Source organism: Rhizopus delemar, genomic scaffold, assembly GCF_000149305.1.
Source record: "Rhizopus delemar RA 99-880 supercont3.12 genomic scaffold, whole genome shotgun sequence".
Taxonomy (NCBI): domain Eukaryota; kingdom Fungi; phylum Mucoromycota; class Mucoromycetes; order Mucorales; family Rhizopodaceae; genus Rhizopus; species Rhizopus delemar.
The window spans coordinates 131,418-152,976 of NW_027137838.1; the positions used below are offsets into that span (position 1 = coordinate 131,418).

General features: G+C 35.0%; 10 protein-coding genes across 10 annotated transcripts; 4 read left to right on the forward strand and 6 right to left on the reverse strand.

Moving 5' to 3' along the window:
* Nucleotides 1-293: 293 nt before the first annotated feature.
* Nucleotides 294-1,976, forward strand: RO3G_13342 (uncharacterized protein; the record flags this gene model as incomplete). Its single annotated transcript, XM_067667926.1, has 2 exons — nt 294-457; nt 509-1,976. The coding sequence occupies 2 exons, from the start codon at nt 294-296 to the stop codon at nt 1,974-1,976; spliced, it is 1,632 nt and encodes a 543-aa protein (XP_067524027.1).
* Nucleotides 1,977-2,796: 820 nt separating this feature from the next.
* Nucleotides 2,797-3,604, forward strand: RO3G_13343 (uncharacterized protein; the record flags this gene model as incomplete). The annotated part of the gene is made up of 3 exons (XM_067667927.1): nt 2,797-2,962; nt 3,015-3,055; nt 3,104-3,604. The coding sequence occupies 3 exons, from the start codon at nt 2,797-2,799 to the stop codon at nt 3,602-3,604; spliced, it is 708 nt and encodes a 235-aa protein (XP_067524028.1).
* A 1,404-nt stretch (nt 3,605-5,008) lies between these two features.
* On the reverse strand, nt 5,009-5,695 carry RO3G_13344 (uncharacterized protein; the record flags this gene model as incomplete). The annotated part of the gene is made up of 1 exon (XM_067667928.1): nt 5,009-5,695. The coding sequence occupies one exon, from the start codon at nt 5,693-5,695 to the stop codon at nt 5,009-5,011; it is 687 nt and encodes a 228-aa protein (XP_067524029.1).
* A 1,191-nt stretch (nt 5,696-6,886) lies between these two features.
* On the reverse strand, nt 6,887-9,057 carry RO3G_13345 (uncharacterized protein; the record flags this gene model as incomplete). The annotated part of the gene is made up of 5 exons (XM_067667929.1): nt 6,887-7,028; nt 7,084-7,445; nt 7,505-7,768; nt 7,896-8,178; nt 8,234-9,057. 5 exons carry the CDS (start codon nt 9,055-9,057, stop codon nt 6,887-6,889), a joined length of 1,875 nt encoding a protein of 624 aa, XP_067524030.1.
* A 1,153-nt stretch (nt 9,058-10,210) lies between these two features.
* On the forward strand, nt 10,211-10,785 carry RO3G_13346 (uncharacterized protein; the record flags this gene model as incomplete). The annotated part of the gene is made up of 2 exons (XM_067667930.1): nt 10,211-10,353; nt 10,776-10,785. The coding sequence occupies 2 exons, from the start codon at nt 10,211-10,213 to the stop codon at nt 10,783-10,785; spliced, it is 153 nt and encodes a 50-aa protein (XP_067524031.1).
* Nucleotides 10,786-11,031: 246 nt separating this feature from the next.
* RO3G_13347 (fructose-1,6-bisphosphatase) lies at nt 11,032-12,208 on the reverse strand (the record flags this gene model as incomplete). Its single annotated transcript, XM_067667931.1, has 4 exons — nt 11,032-11,595; nt 11,649-11,907; nt 11,959-12,062; nt 12,122-12,208. 4 exons carry the CDS (start codon nt 12,206-12,208, stop codon nt 11,032-11,034), a joined length of 1,014 nt encoding a protein of 337 aa, XP_067524032.1.
* Nucleotides 12,209-13,145: 937 nt separating this feature from the next.
* On the reverse strand, nt 13,146-14,228 carry RO3G_13348 (uncharacterized protein; the record flags this gene model as incomplete). Its single annotated transcript, XM_067667932.1, has 2 exons — nt 13,146-14,117; nt 14,178-14,228. 2 exons carry the CDS (start codon nt 14,226-14,228, stop codon nt 13,146-13,148), a joined length of 1,023 nt encoding a protein of 340 aa, XP_067524033.1.
* Nucleotides 14,229-14,987: 759 nt separating this feature from the next.
* On the reverse strand, nt 14,988-15,517 carry RO3G_13349 (uncharacterized protein; the record flags this gene model as incomplete). Its single annotated transcript, XM_067667933.1, has 3 exons — nt 14,988-15,115; nt 15,165-15,405; nt 15,464-15,517. 3 exons carry the CDS (start codon nt 15,515-15,517, stop codon nt 14,988-14,990), a joined length of 423 nt encoding a protein of 140 aa, XP_067524034.1.
* Nucleotides 15,518-17,101: 1,584 nt separating this feature from the next.
* RO3G_13350 (uncharacterized protein) lies at nt 17,102-17,510 on the reverse strand (the record flags this gene model as incomplete). The annotated part of the gene is made up of 3 exons (XM_067667934.1): nt 17,102-17,118; nt 17,251-17,302; nt 17,400-17,510. 3 exons carry the CDS (start codon nt 17,508-17,510, stop codon nt 17,102-17,104), a joined length of 180 nt encoding a protein of 59 aa, XP_067524035.1.
* Nucleotides 17,511-17,975: 465 nt separating this feature from the next.
* RO3G_13351 (uncharacterized protein) lies at nt 17,976-19,589 on the forward strand (the record flags this gene model as incomplete). The annotated part of the gene is made up of 4 exons (XM_067667935.1): nt 17,976-17,987; nt 18,180-18,409; nt 18,565-19,409; nt 19,585-19,589. The coding sequence occupies 4 exons, from the start codon at nt 17,976-17,978 to the stop codon at nt 19,587-19,589; spliced, it is 1,092 nt and encodes a 363-aa protein (XP_067524036.1).
* Between the last annotated feature and the right edge of the window lie 1,970 nt (nt 19,590-21,559).

Consider the following 21,559-nt stretch of genomic DNA (forward strand, 5'->3'; position numbering starts at 1 on the left):
AAAAGTATTGTTTGACATGTTTTAAGTCTTTCTTTTTTTAGATAAACAATCGTTATTCATACTATGACTATATACAATTAATAATTCCCAAATGTCTTTTCTATTTACCTTTCAATCGTTCGTGAATTTAAAAATAACACGCTCTCTCCTTTTTTTTTTTTTTTTTTTTTTTTTTTTTTTTTTGTTGTTGATATGCACAGTTTGAAATTTTCGTGTCTGTACTTTTTTATATTTTTCATATTTAAACTTGATTAGCATTTTATTCATGTGAATGATTGTCAGATTGTCTCAACATGAAGCGCAAGAATAAACAGCAAAATTCACAAGGAATCCAAAACATAAAGAAACCGCGACCAGAAGAATTGCAAAGTGCACAAAACATTAAAACAAATGAACAAGACACCTCTGGTAAAGATCAAAACTTGAAGAAACCACAAGTCATTGAAGGTCAATACAAGTAAGATTGGCCAGAAAACAAAAGACGAGTAGAAACTAAACTTGTTTATAGCGACATTTATGCACAATACCATCTTTCTCAGCAAAGCCAGCTTCCCTTTATGCAACCCTTTGGACAAAACGGCCTATCCTTTGGTACAACTCTACCCATCTACTGCCCTCTTTTACCACTTTATTCACCCTTGGCACTGCCCATGACCGAAGGCCATCGTACAATCTATCTAGGTGGACTTCCACTCGGCTCCACACCAAAGGATGTCCTGTCCCAAATTAGGGTGGGTGCCGTTGAAAACTATCAAGTAATTCCAGACAAACTGTGTGCCTTTGTCTCCTTTGTGGAGCCCTCTGCGGCTCAAGTGTTTTATCACGAGTTGATGTGTAAGGGTCTGAAGGTCAAGGAGGTGGAACTAAAGTATGGCTGGGGTAAATCCAAGGCGATGTCTGCCGCGCTCAAGCTACAGATCCAGACGGGAGCCACACGATCTGTGTATGTTGGTAAACTGGACAAGTCGATCCTTGAACAAAACATAACTGGTCAGATGGTCAAGTACGGAGCGATTGAAGGTGTGAGGATGATCAAGGAAAAACAGTGTGCCTTTGTAGATTATTTGAGTATTGCCTCGGCTGTACACTGTGTCTCTGAGTTACCCTACGCCAAGAATTGGAAGTCGAATCCTGTTCGGTTCTCAAAGGATCCCTGTGTGGGCCATTCGTTGAACGCAGCCAAAGCAGAGTTCAATCCACCTCCTACCTTTGGATTTGATCCCTTGGGTCACTCCCTGGTGGCCTCTCTTGATCTCAAGGCACCTGTGAACGGTGGCATGGTGCTTCGTACGATCTACATCGGTCATCTTCCTTCAGGGACAACATATGAGGATATTTGTAATGTGGTCCGAGGCAGTAATGTCTTGCAAGTCAAGCTGATGCCCGAAAAGCATATAGCCTTTGTTAGCTTTGTGGATGAAAGTGCAGCGGCTTTAGCTGTCAATCTGGGCAAGACTCAGGGTATGGTGATCAAGCACAGAAAGGTCAAGGTGGGTTGGGGCAAACCATCTGCGATCCCTGATGAGATTGCACAGGCGATTGAAAAGGGTGCCACACGAAATGTCTATGTGGGGGGCATTGGTGATGAAGTGACGGATGAGAAGCTCAGGAATGACTTTGAAGGATTTGGAGAGATTGAGAGGATGAATAGAGTAAAGGAAAAAAAGTGCGCCTTTGTGAATTTCACGAGTATTGAAAGTGCTGTGGCTGCTGTGGCTGGTATTCAATCGAAAATAAAAGAATATCGCTCGTTGCGTGTGAATTATGGAAAGGATCGATGTGCTCATCCGCCTCGAATGAAGGAAAATGTGGATCATCAAAAATCAAGCGTGGAAGCAAAACCTGAAAATGAAGAGATCAAAGAAAGTGAGAAGGAAGCAAAGGAAGTGGATGAAACGAAGGTTGCGAATGAAGAAAGGGGTGAAAAAGTAATAAAATCAGACAGCGAAATGAAGTCTGTGAATGTGTCAAAATAAAATCTTTTCTACTTTAGCCATCGAATCTAATTAAAAAAAAAAGAAACATTATTTTTAAAATAAATTATGCGATTGAAATCATTTTTGCCATGTATCTTACTTGTTACAATTGATTTTTATTACAAAAACAGGGTGGATTGAGTCATACTTTTCAGTTGAATATGGTTTGATAAGAGAAAAGAGTGTTTGTAAGGTTAACTGAAAGGTGACACATCGGAAAATAATAAAAGCTTGAAAACAAAGTAAAGCTAACAATACAGAAACAATGATAAATCCCATGACCTTTTTCATATGAAATTGTAACCTACGTCAATTAAACAAAAGAAGGCAAAGTAATACAGCATTCTCAAACGACAATTGGGGTTCTCTACAAGCAGTCTACATTCGTTTTTCTTAAAAGAGGACAATCAAAGTTTTAAAAGGGCTTTCCCATTTGTAGGATGAAAGGTACACATGAAATAAAATGCGGGGAAATTTAAACATCAGTTGCCCAATGAGAAATTAAAAGTGACACCTTCTGAAGCGGAGAGAACCGGGTGTAATTTACAGAAGGGTTTAAAGGGCTTTATAGAAAAAGTCTGGGGTCTGCCTTAATTGGAAGTGAATAAAATCCCTCTACCCTCTACTCTCTTTCTCTCTCTCTCTCTCTCTCTCTCTTTCTCTTTTCTCCATTTCTCGGCCCATTTTTTATTTTTATTTTTTTTCTCTTTTCTATTTTTTTTTTCTCCTACACATTATTTGAATGAAACGAAATATATAAAAAGAGGGAATTTTATTTTAAAATAGAAAGCGTTTTTAATCAATAATCAAAATATAAAATATGGAATACCATCCATCGAATAAAGCTTCCAGCGTTACTAGCATCACAAGCTATAGTAGCAGTAGTACTGATACCTCATCCATTTGGGATTCAATTTATATTGGAAGAGCAGATTCAATTTCGACTTTTGAACAAGATGATATTTTATTACCTGATTCAGATGAGGGTAACTAACTATTTTATGAATAAGACTCAAAACTAATCAATCATTCACTTAGGCTTCACATTTCAATCTTTATCATCCAATCCTGATGATCATGTAAGCTAAAGAACTTGTCTCTTTTGATATTAACTGTAATGTGAATAGGAGAATAAGAAGAATAAAAGTAAACGCAGCAGTTTATTATCAGAAGAACAAAGGAGAGCAAATCATATCGCATCAGAAAAAAAGAGACGCAATATGATTCGAGGAGGATTTAGAGAGTTGACGGAATTGGTACCAACACTAAAGAATATTAATAATTCAAAAAGTGTTATTCTATTCAAATCATTCGAATACATTCAACACCTCGAGAAAAGAAACAGTCAATTAAAAAAGACACTTTTACAATTACAGAAAAAGGTCAACCAAAAGCAAGCAAGAAAGATGTCTTATACTTCAATTTCAATCCCAAATGATATTATCCACAAGAACACATACAACGCACCTGCTTTAGTGATGCCTGTATCTGTCGATAGCTGGTTTCATAATCAATCTATAACACCTTCCTTTAATATACCTGCAATGGATAATGATCACTTTATTATTCATGGACGTGAAAGTTTATTGTCTTCTGGAAAGTTAAATCATTTAAAACAAACAAAATAAACTTTGATGTACCTTCTCTTTATCACTTTGACTGATCGCTGAGTTTTGATGCTTGATTAATTTAAAGGATGAACCCAAAAAAGACCATTTGCCTGTGACAAATAATCACATCCTCAGTTCAAAACTAAACCTCAATAAGGAAATAGAAAAAAAAAGAGAGAGAACACCCGCTTTCCTTCTCAACAATTCATCACTTGCCTAATAATAATAATCATGTAGCCCCAATCAAGACTACATTAACTGTCAGGGTTACTTGTTTTCAATCGGTAAGTCCGATTGATTATTTTATTCAATATTTTCAAAAATATACAAGTTGTATTGAATTCTATTAAACTCGTGATCATGAATTCCTCTCTCTCTTTTTTTTCCCCTTCTCCTCCTTTTTCTTTATAAGATAATATAGAGTCAAATACAAAACGAAGGTAAAATGATAAAGATGACAGTGAATATCAGCCACAACAAAAAGAATTGGGATATTTAATTTAATTCAATTTCAGGGAGACAAATATTGTAGTGTAAAAAGGATGTTTTTGGGTGATTGTTTAAAATATGTACAGCAAGTTTCAATTTATCCCTTTTCAATCATCGTCTGTTTCTTAAAATGGTGTGTCAAATATCTTCAGTGTAAACACCATTTAGACGAAAAAAAAAAAAAAAAAAAAAAAAAAAAAAAGGCTTCGATTTACCTAAACTCCCCTTTTAATATAAAATCAAAAGAACTCTATCCTCCTCTTTTTTTTTTTATTATTATTATTATTATTGCATATCCCACTCCTTCTTTTTTCTCTCTCTCTCTTTCTCTCTCTCACTCATTTATCATGAACTTCATTCTTTCATTGTTATTGATATGTCAAGTATTAGCTATGAAACGAGGCACAGCGCGGATGATGGATTCTAATCATCTGTTGCCTTCAGTGAATAAACGAGACCGAGGCACTTGGTATACAGGTCAAGGATTAAAAAATGCAGCTTGCTATGGTCGAAATGGCTTGGCACCCTTTAATCCTTCTGTATCAGACATGATTGGTGCTATGGTAACCAATGCAAATTAAAGACATAAAGACTAACATTACAATAGGCAATGAAAGATCTTGAACAGTGCTATAAATGTATGAAGATAACAAACAAGAAAAATCAAGTGTCGATTGTAGTGAAAATTGTAGATAAATGTGATGCCTGTAGGATTGGAAGTGCTATTGATTTAACCCCAAGAGCATTCAAGATACTTTCAAAAGGAAGTTTAAATATTGGTGTATTAGATATTAGTTTTACTTCTACTAGATGTCCTAAAAAAAGAGGGCTTTTATCACATTTACCCGTTTTGTAATTTAATAAAAAAAAAAAAGGGACCTTTGTATTTACATATAATTGAGAAGAGAGAGAGAGAGAGAGAGAAGGGGGGTATTAACGTTTGGATAAAACAACTTCTGCTTTTGCTACTAGTTCAGTCAAAGCATAGGTCAACTGAGAGAGTGCATTCGCTTGTTCAGGTCCAGCTTGTCTCCTTAAATTCTCTAATTTATCCAAAGCCTTATCAAAATCAGCCAATTCATATCCTCTTTTTAATATCGAATCAAGTTTATAACACGATTGACGTTCAGAAGAAATAGGCGGTAATAAGCAATCACTCTTTTTTATAATAAAATCTTCGATCTCTGGCATCCTATCAAACTTCTCTTGGCTTTGTTCTTCTTGAGCAATCATGATCCTCTTTCTTCTCTTGATCACCCCACTACGCTTCATACTGACCGGTCGGTGAACTTGATGTAGTTTATAATAAAGACCACAAGCATTGCATATCGTGTTTCCTGCCTCATCTCTTCTCCAAAGTGGAGTTGTGGTCGTTCTGCAGTTGGCACACATCATTAATTTATTAAATACCGTAAAGGAACCAGCCTGATGACTGCTGACATCGTTCTTTTTGACCTTTGCAGGTCGATGCATATGCTTAAGACCGCAGGCATTACATAATGCTTCACCGTGAGGCCCTCTTCTCCAAAGAGGTGTTTTTGTCGCGCCACAGAGAGAGCATTTGTTCACCAAGATGGAGTCAATAGTTAAACAGGTTGTAGGAGCTAGTGTTTTCATCATTTTTGAAAGAAAAAGCAAAATGAATTGAATCTGATAACAATTATAATCAATCTACCATCTCATTTAAACTCCATTTAACTACCAGCCTCCTGTGTTTGCATTCGCAACGCCTTTTAAGCTTGTCTACTCGTCTTGGTGATGCTTTTATTCATAAATCATACTGTGTCCCTTGAATAGAACATTTACTTTGAAAGCCTGTTTAATAAACCAAATCGATCTACTTACCCTCAAGACTCTTTTTTTTTCTTTGAATATGGTCTATAGCCCGGAGCATGCGCCGTTTCTTTTATAGTCCGAAGGGTATAGACCTGTAAGAACAGTAATGATTTCTTTTGTTTATTTTTTTCTTTTTATCAGATCTAAAGGAACGTTCCCACAAAGATGTAGATCATCGAAATCTTTGATGCTCAGTGTATTAGCCTTTTCTTTTATGTATAAAATCCAACTCTGGTCAAAGGCTTTGCAAGTTTTTTAAAAAAAAAGAAAGAAAAAGCCCTAATGTACTTAGCTGTAACACCAGAAAAAAAATAACATTCTACAGCACACTTCTCGATTTTCCACATTATTAACTCAAATGGTCACAATTCAATAATAGAAAAGACATACTGTCGTTATACACATATTTAATAGCAGCGTTTCTTAATTGCGTCCTTCATCCATACCATAAAGCAATAGATAAAAAATTGCTCTTTTTTTTTATCGAAAGACATGCTGGGTCATTTTCTTTTCTAATTGTTTGATAAACTGGTGGTTTGACATACTTTCTGTTCTCGCTTACCAAATCTGGCACATTTCCCCACCGACCGAGTCAAGGACGGATTATTTCATCTCAAAATTTTCTTGCACTTCTGCTGTTAAGCCCTTCACCATCCTTGGTCATACTCTTTTGGGAATCTGGCACGTTCACTGGTCCCTCTATTTTTTATTCTGTACCTTTCCATTCTGAATTGATTTCTAAATCCGTTCCATGGATAATTGCCTACATCTCATAAAAAACCCCTTTTTGCTTTCTGGTTGTTTTCCAGTACCTTTGCTCATATTACCCTTCATGACTTATACCACTTTCAACTACATTTTTAACCTCAAAATCCCCCCCTATCAACTGTATAACAAAAAAGAAAACTAAAAAATAATATTGACTTAACCCTTGGTCATTTTTAATACATTAGCCTAGTGTTTGTAAAAAAAAAATCATCTTTCCATAGCAGCCAAGATGTCTTCCATCGTGCTTTTTAATACCGGATGATTTGGATGTAAACGGATAGCCTCTTCCAAAAAAACCTTTGCCTTCTGGTATTCTTGCATTGCTTTATAGGAGTTTGCCAGACCAAACCTATCCCTCAAATGTCAACAAGAATGCTTTTCTTTTTCTTTTTCTTTTTTTTTACCACCCAATATAAGAACGCCTGTTGGCCGCCATACTAGTTGCAAAATGTCTTTTTGCGTTCAAATAGCATTCGTGCTCCCATTCTTCATAACCCATAAGGGCGTGAGCATAGTAGTGGGTTGGATTGACACTGATAGCCTTTCTGAACCAGTAACTAGATTCGATTCCATCCCTCACACACTTTGTCCAGTTGCCAGCAACGATATAGGCCTCATATAGGTGACATTTATTATCCTTCATCTTGTATGCTAATAAATTCAGTTCATCTTCATTTTGCAAGTACCAAAGTGTGGTTGAATAGAAAGCAGCATAGTCGCAATACCAGGGAGCGATACAAAAGGCTTGACGGAAGAATATACGAGCCTAATGTTTGCATGTGCGTGTGAAAACGATGCGTTGTATGGGAAATAAAGAAAACTTACCGATTCGTATTCACCCACATCATAATAAGCTTTTCCGATGATGCATAGCACCCGCGCAGAGTTGTATTGATTGTCGTCTAATTGCTGAAGCTCTAGCGCGGCTTCTTTGCACTTGTAAAATGATTGATAAAGGTATCCGGTGGCAACAATGCTTAACAGTTCAATCACTCGATTGATGCCTTCAAGTAATGCGGTGTTGATTTCTTCTGATATAGGCTGGGAAATTTCTGTTGATGATGGTGATGATATAGATAATGCTTCATTCTGTATATATTATTTAGCAAAAGAAATCATGCATTCATCTCTTTCTTACCGTGGGTATACTCTCCTAGTAATAAAAAGTAATACCTAAGTATCTACTGCTGATTTCATTTATAAATACTCTTCTTACCTCTTCTTTTACTTTGAGTTTCTTCTTGGGTCGTTCCGACACATCTTCTAATGAATCCCTTGGTCGTGCTACTCGACTCGGTCTAACGTGCTCAACTGATAGTTCAGGATCATAGAGACCACCTTCATCCGTACCGGGATATTGTACTTCAATCTTTGGTATCTCCTCAGGAGGTCTCTTGCGTAATCCATGCTTGTTATTATAATTCTCTATCCTTTCCATTTCTTTTATATCCTTATGAGCCGTTGTCATCAGCTTGTCTTTACTTTCTTCGATCTCTCCTCTGTACACGACGTGTTAGTCTTTCGTGTTCGTTAGCGACTAAGATTCGTACTAACCTATGTCGATCAATAGGCATATCATCGAACTCATACTTTGAATTAACATACGCTCTCAACTGATCCATCGAAATATCCGTAAAGTCTTCATCGAGATCAGGCATCGAATGCGGAGTCCTTTCAAACTCCTTTAAAGGCTGCCTAAACATGATCTCTGGCTCAGTGGATAAAGATGAAAAGTCCACATCACATAGAGAGAGATCGATGCTGTCCATAGGCTTGAAGATATCCTTGGGTAATTTGGCCTTGTTGAAATTGATCACGTCCGGAGCGATATCGCACATTTTGATATAGGCCGAAAGCTTGAACCGATTCGAGTTGAGCGCATCCCAGTAGGCCCTAGCAGCAGCACGGATGTTGTCCAACTTGACATAGAGATCACCTAGCAAGGTTGCAATAGAGGATCGGCTGGGGCTGTGAAATCGTTTTTGAAAACCAGAAAGTTCCTGATCCCAAAAAGTGTTGGCATCTCCAGTGGTTGATTGGGCGAGCGCCAGTGTAGCTGCCTGGACACCTTCCTCTAATAATCTGCGCTGCTTTTCTTTTTGTTGTTCGGCGTTGGCTAGATGAAGGCAGCTTTCGGCAAAGAGAGAAAGACAAGGTACGGAAGGATCGTTCTTGAGAAGCGTGTAACTCGCAAAGTAATCAAGTAATGATATGAGACAAGTTGCATAAAGAAAGCGATAAAGACTGTTTTTGTTGTCCATTGCAAATAATCTTTCTGAAAGTAAAAGACCATTCTTAAAATCGCGATCGTCTAAATCACGATAGATGAATGACAGCAAGACGAAAGACTCGGCTGAACTAGTAGCTGATTCATTCATTTTTTAACGGATCCAAAAAAAAAAGGAACAATTGACCGGCTGTGTGTGGAAAAAAAAAAAAAAAAAAAAAAAAGATTTCCAAAGGAAGGTGACTGATAAAACAAAAGTAACCTCTTTAGCTCAATTGGACAAGTCACTTTTTTTGTAAACGGATGTAAATAAATCATTGAAACAATCAAATATCTTTTTTAAATTTATTTTTGTCTACTAGCTCATTCTTATGTATTATTTGTGTGTGATATGTTTTAGCGCTTGTGTAGTAAAATGACCTTTGTTAACAGCATCTAAAAAGCACTCTATGAAAAAAGAAAAATTGAGTTTTTTTATATCACTTTTTATTGCTCTCTTTGAGCATTGTTGTCTTTGGACTTTTATTGTCTTTACCATTGCTCATGACAAAAGCTTCAGAAGTTATTGTTTATATCCACTAAAGTGTGTAAAGAAATGACATTCACAGATTCTATTCCCCCCTCTGAGTTTATAAGCTCTAAAACAAAATCTGATTAAAATCAAGCATCCTACTACTTTTTTTTTTTGTTCTTTTTTTATATATTATTATTCTTATCCATATATTTCTTTGTTTACTCTTCTTCTTGAGCTTACCTTTTCAATATTGTATTGAATGATAAACGCAGAAAAATAAATAAAAATCTTTAAAAAACAATTAAGCATCATGATTCTTTCCAACAAAGTATCTCATCAGTACATCCGCACTGGAAACTCGATTCTTTTTAAATAATTACCTGTGGCGTACTGTACCTCTGGAGAAGTCATCGGAAGCATGGTTTTGATGGATCGCCCTATTGGCCAAATGAGACAGTTACTTGAGCTACTATGCTCCTTTGCAGACTACATCAAGAAAATCTATATCAAAAAGAATTTAATGACAAGAATCAAATACCACATTAATCGTATAACTTTATTCCATATATTCAAATGTTTTGAAAATGTAGAAATACCATGTACTGCATACTGATCCTGTATAGTACGGTCATTTCTGTATATAAATGTTTTCTTACAGTGTACGTCTAAAGGCGGCACTAGAAGAAACTCATACACAAAAAATTATGTTTATCTGAGTTTTATTGTGTAACCGTTTTTGTTCATGTAGTGTACTGCTTTTCTTTTTCTTTTTTTTTTTATTCTTATTGCAATGGCACTTATTCAAAATGTTGTAAAGAACGGTTTAGCCCATTATTATGTACATAAAAAATCAAAAAGAGCAAAGACAAGTGTATTGTTATTGAAACGTAAAGGGAAAGAATTTCGTTGGCCATGCTATAATTCTTCAATGAAGTAAGAATTTATAAAAGAAAATTAATATTTCATGTACTCACACTGCCATGAAGGATCAAATTACCAACTAAATATACAAGACCAGAATTAACATCACTAAAATCCAAAAGAATTAAAAAATATGTAAAAAAACCATGGGATCCAACCACAACGCCCGCTGCATATAATAATGAGACCAGAGCACGATACATTACTCAATTAAATCGATTTGCCAACAATAAGCTAAAAGAATATATTGAATATGTTTTCCGTCAAAAATCATTGCGCATGGAAAAGTTGTGTTTACAGTTGGTGAAACATTTGTTTTATAATATGGCCAATACACATTCAGAGTTGAATAAGAACGTCATGGATTGGGAATATGTACTTTTACATGCTCATCAAATAGGAGTTCCACCAGAGTAAGTCAAATATGAATATAGAAAAAAATAGGTATTTAGTTTTTTGTGCCTCTAGGGTGATTAGAAACGTACAAAAAAAGATGACAAGAAAAACGAAAAGAGAAAAGCCAGGTAAAGGAGAAATGAAGAGTACGGTCAGTTGCTGATAGTAATATGATAATAGCATTATCTGCATTTAACAAACCAAGAGAACCATTGATTGATCTTACTGCGAGTGATGATTGAAAAAAGAAATGTGGATTTTTATTTAAAGATTATATACAAAAGCCATGATTATTTATGAATTCTTATAAAAAGATTCCAATTCTTCAACATCTTCCTTTGATCCAAGCCAAATACCAGAACGATCATGAATATGTTCAGGTATTAAATCCAAACAATCCATTTTGCCTGTTGTTGCTTTACCTCCTGCTTGTTCAATCAAGTAAGACATGGGGAATACTTCATACAAAATTCTAAGTTTTCCTTTCTTTGATTTTGAATCAGCTGGGTAACCAAAGATACCACCATAAAGCAAAGTTCGGTGGATATCGGATACCATGGATCCTACATAACGTGCACTGTATTTTTGTTTGACGTGGTCCACGTATTTCTTGCTGGGTTCATCAAAGTACTTGTAATTTCCTTCGTTTACAGAGTATATTTTACCACGAGGAGGCATGGTAATCTTGGGGTGTGTCATGATGAATTCACCAATTGAGGGGTCCAATGTGAAGCCATTGACGCCATTACCGACAGACAAGATCAATTCACAGTATGAACCGTACATACAGTAACCAGCAGCAATCAATTCACGTCCACTGCGAATACAGTCAGTGATATTTGGGCTACTTTCATCTTTCTATACAATACATAAGCAATCAATGCGATCATGATAGTCATGTAATACATTACCACTTTAAAGATACCAAAGATAGTACCAATAGAGACACCACAATCAATGTTGGAAGAGCCATCCAAAGGATCAAATGTAACCACATATTTACCACGCTGACTTTCATTTTCAATAATCATTGCATTCTCATCTTCTTCAGACACCAGGAGACATGCCTTTCCAGACCCGATTAATGCGTTACGAAAGATATCATTAGCAAGTACATCTAACTTCTTGACATCTTCTCCCTGAACATTAGCTGCACCAGTTAAACCAAGACTAAATGATTGTATTAGTCTACATGAATGTTATTCATCGTCATTGACTTACAGGTTAACTAAACCAGCTTGTTTGACCTTGGAAGCAACAAATTTACAACCGAATTGAATAGCAGTTAAAAGTAAGGTAAGGTCACCGGTAGCTTCGGGTGCATCCTAGATGTATCTTAGTCACTGTGTACACGCATCTTTACATTCTTTTGTGTATACTTTACTTGTTGTTGTGAAATAACCCAACGAGTTAATGTAATAAGATCTTCACCAGTACCAACCTTGATAGCATCGAATTTGTCTGAACCCATAATATTTATATATTTAAATGTGTAAAAAAAAGAAGAGAAAAGAAAAGAAAAAGGATTGATTTTTATACTTTTCTAAAAACGTGGGGTCAACGTTCTCGGGTAACGTAGGGTTTTTTATGGTATAACTCAGACACAGGCCCAGTGTTATTATTTTTTTTAGCTTGGTTTCATTACGTGTTATATGCATAACGCACATGTAAATAAAATAAATGTTTTTACGAAAAAAAAAACGCGTTTCTTATTTCATCTTTTATAAACTCTTTTTTTTTTTTTTTTCATTTCATAGTACAAGACAGAGGGTAGAACTCTGTTCCGAACCTATTTCATTTTTCACATGCTACCAAAAAGAAAAAAATGTAGAATAGAAAATAGAGTAAAAATAAAGGGGGAGAGGAGATCTCAATCTGATGTTTACAGCTTTTCACTACTTTTATCTTGTTATTGGTTTATTCTTACTTTTTAGCACTTGTGCTAAATAATGAATTATATCATTCTATAGTAACTTGTTCATTCTTTCTCTATTCCCGGAGTACTCCGACCTTTCTCCACACTTTCAACGACCGACAAAAATCACTGCATGAATTTGTAGCGTAAGATGTGGTGAGGTAAAAAAGAGTACAAGAAGGGGAGGGGACCTTTTTTACACAGGGCATAAAGGATCACAAGCGTAATACGATGAACAAAAAAAAAGTGTTTGCGTTACCTAATTTATTCTGAACAACAGATTTGCACTTGGACACTGTCCCCCCCCTCTCTCTCTCTCCACCCTTCTTCCTTCAAACTTTGTTATCAATCACTCTGCTTACTCTCCTCCTTTTATATTATGCCGCATCCTATATTTTCTGTATATTTATCTCATAAGACATAACGATTCGTTCACTTGTAAATCAAACTATTTCACACAGAGTGTTTATTTTTTTAAAATAGCAAACTATTATTACTTTGTCATTTGATCTATCATCATCATTTCATTTGTATTATTATTGTTCATAAATTGTGTATAAGATTCATCATAGAGTCCAGTTGGATCATTCACAAAGGATGAATTAGAAGATGTGGTAGTAGTAGAAGAACAAGAAGGTTGAAGACCAGGTATCATCATATTATTCTCCCTACTTTTGATGTGAGACAAGGTACCATTCTCTTCTTGATTCATATAAACAGATAAAAGAGGCGCACTACTACCATTAGCACCTGTACTTTCTGCTGCAGCAATAATCATAGGGTCCACGAATCCATTATTGACAGAAGTAGTCGAATCAAGTGGTGTACGAGGTAAATTGTTCAATAAGGTCCAGTCCTGATAAGGTGTGAAATCATAAGTAGGAAAATAATAATTGGGAGATGATGTAAAATCATAAAATGAATTGGTATTGTTCATTGGCATCTGATTCACTGTCACAGCAGGTGCCTTTACGGTATTATCCACGGTATTCTCAACCATCTTGTTTCTCCCAGATATTCTCGTATTCTTGTCATAACCAGACAAGGTTGAAACGGCGGTTGATGATGCGGCTGCTGCCGCTGCTGCTGCTGCTGCTGCTGCTGCTGCTCTTTTACCTCTCGCTGCTCGTTGTTCACCACGTAATCTTAATTGAGCTACAATCGAACGAGACTCTTGAAGATCTTTTTCTGTCTTGGTAATACGTGAATTTAAGGTGGTACTTGCATTGTTCTTGTCCACTGGATCATCACTTCCTCCGCTACAGAGACTGCGTACCAGATTGCGTTGTGCTTCCAGATCACTTTCGATTCTTCTGATCTTGGCTTCAAGTTGAGACAGGTTGTTGATGAACGGATCTACGTTGGTTGGCTGCGTGTTACGAGATCGACGAGAACTTGGATAAGCGCAGAGTACACCTGTGGAGAGACAGCGAGTACAGTTTGGATGGATTCCGTCACAGCGTACCTTTTTTTTTTTTTTTAAGATGAATCATTTTTCTTGGAGTTTATTCATGTGTGTGTGTACCTTTTTATGATGACAGCGATAACATGCAATGGGTGCCCTGGGTCTTTTCATGGAAGGATGCATTCGTGTGATTGTTTCGTCTTCTTTTGTTTTATTGGATTTATTGTATTGTTCAGTTTTGTTATTATTTGCCATAATGAGTGGAATGGAATAAGAAATGAATGGTTTTTGTTGGTGAAAATAAAAAAAGAAAGTAAGAGAAAGGAAGGAGGGAAAAGAAGAAGAAAATGATAAAGTTGCTTTTATATCTACTTTTTTTTTTTTTTTTTTTTTTTTTTTTTTTTTTTTACATGTGAGCAAAGCTTTCTCTCACTCTCACTCTCACTTTTACTCTCATTCTCTCTCCCTCACTCTCACTCTCACTCTCACTCACTATATTTTTTTTTTCTTGTTCTCTCCTTTTTGATCTCATTCACTACTGTTTTTTTAAAATGAACACTTGCTCCCTTTTCCGTCCGTGTTTGAATATTGTTAATGATAGCATTATTATTTAGCTTGTTACTATTTGAATTACTTATATTTTCTTTTATATAAATGGTTGTATGATGCAAACATATCAAACCATACTTTTTATATAATGAGAGAATTCATTGAAAGTGCGTGTGTGTGTGAGTGTAATATATTTGATTTTTTTATGATGGTTCATAATGAAATTTGCATAAACAGTAAATCTCTTTTTCATGCAAAAAAAAAAAAAAAAAAAATAGATAGTATTTAAGCACAGATACTTAAGGGACCCTTCAAAATGATATCATTCATTACATATGAATATATTACGTTATAAAATGATATCAATTTATTTAATGCATATTAACAAGCACAATTACTTGAATTCTTATTGTTTGCGCTTCCATCACGTAAAAGATCAAGTCTTGCGCTACTGCCTGAATTTACACCACTCCTGTTATTCATCAAGTATTCATGAGGAATATTTTTTGCTATTCAAAAGGTTATTATTATGTATTGTCTCATTCAAATAGACTCTACCGATTTCTATGAATACTGAATCAACATTAACGGAACTTTTAGCACTTGTTTCAAAAAATAAAAGTCCTGCTTCAGATGCATAAGCTGAAGCTTCTTCCAAAGGTACTTGTCGACTCACCGAATCATCCTCACTTCCTTCTTCAACTAAATCAACCTTGTTTCCAACCAAGGCAATCACAATCTGAGAATGCGCTTGACGTTGAAGTTCTTTTACCCAACCTTTTGCTTTCTCCAAAGTTGACTATCAAACATCATTTTAATGCCAAGAGAAAATAAGATAAGAAGAATGGCTTTCTTACTGCTTTTGTAACATCATAAACAACAACAGCAGCTTGAGCGTTTCTATAATACATGGGTGCTAAGGAATGAAAACGTTCTTGTCCTGCTGTATCCCAAATTTCAAATTTAATCGTCCTGTCATCCACTGTACACTTTTGAGTCAAAAAGGCAGCTAATATAAATCTGTTTAGCTTGCAACGATAAATAGACCAAAGCTTTTTTTTTTTTTTTTTTTTTTTATACCTCCAATAGTTGGTTCTCTACTCTCAATATATTCTCGATTAACAAAACGAACAACTAGACTGGATTTACCGACAGCTGATTCTCCTTTTTTTTTTTTAATTAGTTTCTCTTTTTCGTCGTTGTTGACTTTTATTTATTTACCTAATAAAACCAACTTGACTGGGATTGGCTTTTTATCATTTGCTGTAGAAGGTACTGAAGGTTCGGTCGGAGTAGGCATTATATAAAAAAAAAAGAAGTTGGAAAAAGAAAAGACGCTCTACAAGCTTTTTTTTTTTTTTTTTTGAGAAAGAAAAAAAAAAAAAAAAAAGGATGACGCAGAACTGCCTGATAGAGTAGCAGTGAAACATTTATTCTAGTTACACATACACACCCATCAATCTTTACAGTGTAGAAGGAACAAGTTGTCTATCAAAAGAAAAAGAAAAAGGCTTATGCAGAATGTGCTATTTATAAACATAGACACATAATAATGCACTTCTGAATAAACACACATACATCAAGTTTGATTGCATATGACATTATATAACTCCCTTTAATTCAATGTATAGTCTACTATTGATCATAAAAGTGACTTTTAATGAATAGAGAGTCATCATTGCTATGTACAATACAATACCATAGTTAACCATTCCCTACTTACACATGGTTCCAAAAAAAAAAAAAAAAAAAAAAAAAAAAAAGACATTGAAATCAAACAAGAATGTTCTCAGATAGACATTATACCAATTCACGTGTTTTGTCCGAAATTACAAGCGGATCAAATTCTTTTTTTATTTTGGTTATCATTTATGATATGTCATACATAATCTTTTTTAAATCTACTTGTCAGCTTCATGTAAAGTCTATGCTCATCTTGATAGGAATTTAAATTTAAAAAGAAAACAAGACGGTTGAATAGAGTGATTGTGTGACGAAAGATTCAATTGTTCATATAAACAGAATGTTACATTATTTTTCTTTATTTTATATCCATTGGTGCAAAATAAGAAGATAATAATTAATCTAATAATAAATTAAAAACGTGCACGAATGGATATTCCAAAAGTGTCTTCAGAAAGAAAAATATTATTGGACCTGCATAAAATTTATTTAAAGTCAATTTGGTTGATCACTCAATAACACTCGACTTGTTTCAACCAAAATAAAGTATTAAAACTATATTCAATCTTAAATAGGTAAAGGATATTGTTACACCTTCATTGCCCAGATTAGTTGAACGAATAAATACATCAAACGCATTCTTTTTTTTTTTTCAAATATACTATTAGCTTCTATCTCTGTTCAACATTCATTTTTCTGTGGCGAGTGACAATTGATGACGTGTTTATTAAGATCATCAACAGTACTCGAGTATAAGACACGATGTAGTAGTAAAGAATAGATCATTTCTTTCTTTGACTTTATACTAAAGCTCAAACTTCTATCCTGACTACATAAATAATACATACAGCTATGATTATATATCATCACATTTCAGTTTTGTTCTACACTTTTCTAAAGCATTGGCTCAAGGATCAAATACCTATCAAAGAACGCGACAGGACATCCGATCTAGTCTTACAGCCCTCAACTGTTACTTGTCTTGCCAGCTCAGTGTTTTTCGCTCGGACGATCTATTGTGGTGAGGGTAGTCCCACTTTACTCTGGCCTTCACTTTAAATCAAAATCATTCAATAGGATTTAAAAATACTAAGAAGGCCGATAAGCAACCTTATCGCTGCGACTTTCGAGCAATCCTTGAACTATAGAAACTTTGTGCATTGCAGCACAATCCATAGCAAGGTAATGACTCATCATTCCAGGTGTGTCCGGCGTATCCATGATATCACGGATGGACTGTTAAAAAAAATGCTTATTTTGTATGCCAACTCTTGTAATCATTTTAGTAGCTCTTAATAAGTATCTGTCTTCAATTAGAATACTTTTTATTTTAAACCAAAATAAAGATCAGCCCCAAGAGGTACCCGAGTTGTTTCTTTAAACATACTGTTCAAAAGCCTGTCGTACTCGCATCCAGTTAAAATTATCTTCAACAATCAGTGATATTATTTGACTACCCTTGTGCATAACGAGATCATTATCCACCTCCACAGTTTCAAATACATGCTATCATGAATTGAAGTATTTACTGAATTATATACAATCAAGACAAATAGGACGTTACGAGTCAATGACTGTACATCAGTACTTTTACTGTAAGAATAAAAGGAACTTTAAAGTGAAGTTAGGGTAAGTGTATCATAGCTCAAGTAATTTTGTTATTGGATAATACGTGAAGTGAAAGATATGAATACGCAAGTAAAAAGTTCAAGTACGCAAAAAAAAAGAAGTTCGGAACGAAAAACTCTAATGTGCAATGTTCATTGAAAAAAAAAAAAAAAAAAAAAAAAAAAAAAAAAAAAAAAAAAAAAGCAATAATGCGTGTTTTCAATTTTTTAATTTTCGTTTTTCTTTCAATTTCTCAACATTTTCATTGTTTTATTTATTTAGTCACAAAACGTCATGTCAATAAAGACATGGCCAGATTACAAAAGATTACCTAATTCACCATCTTCACCATCACAACATGAATCAGGTCTTGTCGTGGGCGACAAAGTACAAGTCAACTCACTTGTAGGTGTCGTTCGATTTATAGGCACCACAGACTTTAAGCCTGGTACCTGGGCTGGCATTGAATTGGACAGAGTTGGATTTGGAAAAAATGATGGATCGATGGATGGGTAAAGCAAAACACGTTTTTATGTAAATTAAATGTGGCAAGTTTTTTAACCTTCTTTAGCAAGCGCTACTTTCTTTGTCCTCCCAAAACGGGGTTATTTGCTCCAATTACAAAAGTGACGAAAATAAGTCAACAGAAAAACCATTTCCACTATAGACCCTCAACACCTCATCAGAAAAAGCATGATTTACCAAAAAAAATGATGTCGATTGAAAACAATCAGGAAACAATGTTATTACAACAAAGGATCGATTCTTTGGAAGCTGAAAACCAATTTTTAAAGCTTCATCATGAAGACAGAGTGCCTTTACTTCAAAAGCAGATGATTGAATTAGAGACAAGATATGAACATGTCATTTCAGAAAAGAATAAAGAGATTCAAGCCAAGGATGAAAAGATTCGCGAATTGGAACAGATGGTGACCGAGATGAAAAAGGCAGGAATGGACAGTGTGGAGATGCTAGAGTCCATTGTTCAAAATCATGAGAAAAAAGTCGCGTCACTAGAGACAGCACTCTCCAAAGAAAGAAACAAAATACAACAACTCGTGCAAGGACAAGATGACCTCCGTAAAGCTGGACTTGAGGCGGTTGAATCCAATGAGCTGACGTTGATAAAATTGGAAAAGGCAAAAGAGCATTGGAAGACAGAAAAGGTTAGACTCCAAGAAGAGTTTGATAAAAGAGAATCACAGCTAAGACGATCCCATCATCACGAGATTGAGACTCTGTTGAAGGACATCACTGTTCTAGAGGATGTATTACAAAGCAAGATTGACAAAGAAAGCAATCTAGTTGAATCACTCAAACGCGAACAACGATACAGCAATAAGCTGATAGCCGAGATGAAATCAATAAAGCTGCAGATGAAAACCAATCAAGGCATCATATTCAGTTCAGCAATTGACTCTTATCGCAACAGCAGTCATAATCGATGGTCGGTTCACAACAGGCTTGATACACCAATACAAGAAGAGGAAGAAGAAGATGACGTTGTGTCCTGTACACTGTGTGGAAAGGACGACCACGATTTATTTCATTGTAGTTTTCTACCAAACCGACGGCATACAATACAAACGCATATACACTAATCAACTTTATTTTTTTTTTGTACATAATCCAAAAATAGCGCATCTAAATTAAATAAACCCCTTTCTCTCATTTTGTCACATTATAGTGTAACAATAAAATCGTCTTATTGGACCATGCTTGCATGCTAACCTGGCCCTTGTCGTGTTACTTGCATTTATTGTTTTTTTTGACATTCCGATCAGTTGGATGTCAGAATTTCTTCTTCTTCACACAGAGATTTCCATTGGTTGAGGAAAGAGTTCAAATTAGCTCGAAAAGACAGTTACCAAGCACCCTAATACACTTGTCATTTGTTCATCAAATCCGTATTTGCCCTTGAACCCTTTATTTATAATGCAAATTTGTATATCTAATGTCCCTTTCTGCGCAAGAGTCTAAATGACACGTTGTACTATATGCATCTCTTTTTGAATTTTATCTGTCCCGAACAATTTACAATCATTTCACAATGCATATGATTAAATTATATCAATCAATCCTATTTTTTTTATTAAGAAAAAAAATCTTTTTTTTTTTTCAATTTCTGTACTCATCTTTTCTATCTTTACACTGGTTCATTCTTGCTTATTCATCTGCATATTGCAGTGACGGCACTTTAATTATTCAACATTGCAGGCGGTTCATGCATACATGCCAAGTACATCAAGTTGCACAGCATTAGCTTATATTCATGATTGTTTTTTCCTTACCGTAATCTCGGATTTATTGTGAAACAAGGCTATATCTACAGTTTACGCAATTTTTTTTAAATGTTATTTCTCTATAAAATCCAATTAAGCACGTGATGCTTGTTGTGCCTGTTTGCTCAGATTGGATTTATTATCATGAAATGCAGTAGCAAAAGTTCTTTTGGGATCAAGTGTAAAAAAAAAAAAAAAAAAAAAAAAAAAAAAAAAAAAAAAAGTGAAATAGTCTGTAGAAGATGGCAATATCAAAGTTTTGAGAGTCAATTAACAAGAAACTAGTCATGTGGAGGTCTGGCATGAGTATGTAATGGCAGCAAAGACGACCTAGCTCAAACAGGATAGAACGCAGGGTTGATCCGTACAGCATCCGAGGAGAGCTTGCAAGATTTGAGCGAGGAATCGTTATTGATAAGGGATTTAAGAAATGACAGAGGATCTTCAATGGCATGAGTGGTCAGCTGTGCTTATGAAGACAGAGGATCGCAAGCTTTTTTACATGATTGTCTGAATCAAATGGGGGTGGCAAGTCCCGGATTTGCCACCAGAAAGTCATCCAGGCCGTCGCTTTATGCATCGGCTACGTCCTGTCCTTGTTATTGGCAGCCAAAGGATTGGATCAAGTGAGACCATTAGTCGACAGCAGGAAAGTGGCTTTGAATATTGATATTGTTTTTGAGGATCCAAACCATGTTGTAAAATTTGCTTCTTGATGGAGCTGAAAATCTCCAGACTGATTTCTTTAACAGAAGGAGGAATGTTGTTCCAAAATGAGGGCTCGGATAGACTATGTCATTGTTGATATCTGCCATGTAAATGTGGGACATGAGTTCTTTCAAGGGTACTCCTGTAGGTAGCGTGAAGGATTAAGAAAGAAATTGAGCTTAAATGTAGCCATTTATTCTAAACATTTTTTAATGATTTGGTTAGGAAAGCAGTGAACCGATTGATCGCTAATTCATATTATAGCTATGCGTGAATTATTTATGCATAGAATCTAATAAATAAAAGATAGTCTGAAAATCTTATGCAATAAAAGACTTGATAATTACTTATATTTGCCAGTTCCTCATTTATATCTTTTACAACTACCAACGATATAGATTTTAAAGAAGACATGAAAAAATTTCAGTTCAAGTCTTTTTTTTTTCATTTATTATAGATTTTTGATGTCTCAAGCATGTCTTTTGTAGTATCAAAATTGCTCTATGATCAAAGTTCTTGTACTTCCATTTCAATATAATAAATAAGCTTCAGGTGACAATTGTATATACTACTTTCACAAAAAAAATATTATTCTTTTTTAGTCATTACAAAAAGAAAGAAAAAATAGAAGATAGGTTTAATATGTTAAAATGCAAAGTAAATACGAATGGA